The sequence below is a fragment of the Rhinatrema bivittatum genome, unplaced genomic scaffold, assembly GCF_901001135.1.
Source record: "Rhinatrema bivittatum unplaced genomic scaffold, aRhiBiv1.1, whole genome shotgun sequence".
NCBI lineage: Eukaryota > Metazoa > Chordata > Amphibia > Gymnophiona > Rhinatrematidae > Rhinatrema > Rhinatrema bivittatum.
This window is the reverse complement of record NW_021821048.1, coordinates 11,118-14,102: the sequence shown is the minus strand read 5'-3', so window position 1 is coordinate 14,102 and position 2,985 is coordinate 11,118. Positions and strand designations below refer to the sequence as shown.

Here is a 2,985-nt window from a genome sequence, read left to right as displayed (position 1 = left end):
TGAATATATATATATCTGTTGCAGTCGGGTGCTGCAGCAGGATAGTGGACCCTTGGGCCGGCCCACCTGGAATGACAGGGTAGGCCGGGAGGCGGGAAGCCACAGGCTGGCGGTGTTCACCCGGGAACCAGGAGCCCCCCAGGAGGAGCCCGTAGGGTTCTGGAACCTTGGGACTTGGTGTATCAGTTCAAGGTCCAGTAGCAGAGAAAGCCTGGGCTGGAAGTGTAGTATGGAAAGTCCAAGAGTGAAAGTCAGTCTGTAGGACCGGCAGTGCAGGTCGAGGGCCAGCTGATGACAGGGCAGCGGGTGGCAGCGATACCTGTAGGAAACCGGGCCGTGCGGCAGGGTTTGTAGAAGGCTGGGCCGGGAGCAGGCTGAAGGCTGTGATAGGAGCGGTCGCAGACCGTGGACTGGAACAGGCTGTAGAGTGGAATGGAGTCTGTAGCTGGCAGCGAACCAGAGCAGGCTGTAGACTGGAACGGAGTCCGTAGCTGGCAATGAGCTGAAGCAGGCTGTAGCGAAGTCGGAACGGACCAAGGTCTGAGGCAGGCGGCAGGCTGAAGCGGAGTCAGGAACGGACCAAGGTTGGAGGCAGGCTGCAGGCTGAAGCGGAGTCAGGAACGGACCAAGGTCGGAGGCAGGCTGCAAGCTGAAGCGAAGTCAAAGACAGTCCAAAGGTCAAGACAGGAACGAGGTATAGACGAAGCGCAACTCAGAACTACTAAGCAGTAGTGAACCTTGTTGCAAGGCAAAGAGAAGGAGTCCGGACGCCGGTTATATGGGCTAAGAGCGTGGCGTCACGGGGCCAGACTTCCGGGAGTTGTGCGCACATAGTGGGCGTCCTCACTCGCGCGCGAAGCAGCGGGGAGATGGGCAAGCAATGGCGGACGCCATGTGGAACTGGTAGAGCCGCAGCAGTCTCGGACATGCGGAATGCGGCGTTTCCAGCAGCGGAGGTAGGCACTGTTCAGGGCTAGAGAAGGGGAAGCGGCAGAGACCGCAACATATATCTGCATACAATGGAGGCAGTGCATGCAAATCTCTCCCATGTATATTCTTTGTGGATATCCTGAAAATCTGACCTGTTTGTAACTCTCGAGGACCAGAGTTGCCCACTCCTGGACTAATGTATGTAAAAGTGCCTCATGAATATTTATAGTTGGTATCCTGAAATCTAGATTTAGGAACCACTGTAAAAGCCATGTAGCACTATACAACAAAAATGACATTGAATAATATATACAAGGGAGGCAAATAGCATTATCTGGGTTTGTTGCTGACTTTGGAGTCCCAGTCATTTATTACAGGTTTTGTATAGAGGTCAATTCTTCTTCAGCATGTCTGCTAGAAGACTGATTTGTTTCTGATTGATAGACAAGTATATTGCGTCTTCTGAAGACTGCCAAAAAAATCTTATTTATATAGAGCCTGAATCTCTTGTTCACAAATGCGTAAAGCAAAGGGTTTAGGCAACAATGTGTAAAGGCAAGGCTCTCTGTCACTTGTATAGCATAGTCAATGTGTTTGCTGGTTTCACAGCCATAATTTACATGGAGGTCTTGCAGAAAATGGAGAAACAAGACAACATTGTAAGGGAACCATAATACAAAGTATACAGCAACTAGAGTGATGACAACCTGTAGAGCTCTCTTCTTGGTCTGAGATCCATATATGACCAGGACACAAGCTATACGAGAATAGAAGAAGCCCAAGCATATAAATGGAAGTAGGAAGCCTAGCCCAATCTGAAGCAATTTAAGCAGTAACTTCCAGACTGAATTCTGTTCGCCGTAATTGGGATAGCACAAACGTCTTCCATCATGAATCTGCAGCCTACTGAAGACAAGATCAGGAACTGCAAGCAGAATAGAAATAGTCCATATGACTAAGGAGACAAGAGAGCCTTTTGCAAGTGTCCTCAAGTTTTTATTGGACCAAGCATGGACAATCTCAAGGTACTTGTCCAAACTCATGCAGGTTACAAACATGATGCCACTGTAGAAATTCATGGTGTAGACAGCGCTCACAATTTTGCATAATTCACTTCCAAACACCCAATCTGAAGCTATGTAGACTGACCAGAAGGGAAGGGTGATCACAAAGAGAAGATCTGAAACTGCAAGATTCATCAAATATACCTCCATCATCCTTTTCTTCTTGACATATTTGATCAAGATGTAAAAAGGAGAATGTTTCCAACCAAGCCAAGCATACATGTCAGTGTGTAGAGCACAGGCAAGAATACCTTGCCAAATGCCTGGATGCTTTTCTTTTGACAAACCAAAAACTGAGAATAGTCATCATCAAAGTAGTCATAATTTTCTGTATTTGCAGTATTATTAGCCAGCAACATAAGGGCAGCTGTGGAAGTTGTCACCATCTTTTGTTGTTGAAGTTATTAAACAACCTTCTGTTGCAATTCTACTTAGAGTATAAAAAAGACAAAATTAAATATGGCTCATTGGAGACTGAAGAAATGTTTGGTACTCAAAAAGAAATTATATTGGCATAACCATAATTACAACATTAATCTGTGTCTAAGAATACAAGATTTTTATGTAACATTTTCTAGCTAATTCATCACCAATGAAAAGTTCAGCATCAATAGCTAAAATCCTCCACTTATCATTAGAACAGGTAACGCAGCAGCTTTCTTGTATTTATTTATTTATTTAATGGTTTTATATTCCGACATTCATCAATGATATCATATCAGTTAACAGTAAACAATAAACTACGCTTAAGTTGCGTTTGATAAGAAACATGAGAACAGATATATGGGGTGCCATGAACAAAGTATATGATATCATGATTAACTATAAAAGGAAATGTGAAGGTTCAAGGTTCAGGGCTTAGCTAACAGGGATCTAAACAGTGCATTGGTACAGGGTGCTTTCTTGAGAAGGGCATAGACTGAACTATCAGAACTGGTATGCAGTGGCAGAACTGTTAATGCTATCTAAGTGGTGAAAAGCAGTGATGGGG

At 44.9% G+C, this 2,985-nt stretch overlaps 1 protein-coding gene across 1 annotated transcript; it reads right to left on the bottom strand.

Moving 5' to 3' along the window:
- Positions 1 to 1,301: 1,301 nt before the first annotated feature.
- On the bottom strand, positions 1,302 to 2,380 carry LOC115082396 (atypical chemokine receptor 2-like). Its single transcript, XM_029586616.1, is given in 2 exon segments — positions 1,302 to 2,179; positions 2,182 to 2,380. Coding segments are annotated over 2 exon segments (1,077 nt in total).
- Between the last annotated feature and the right edge of the window lie 605 nt (positions 2,381 to 2,985).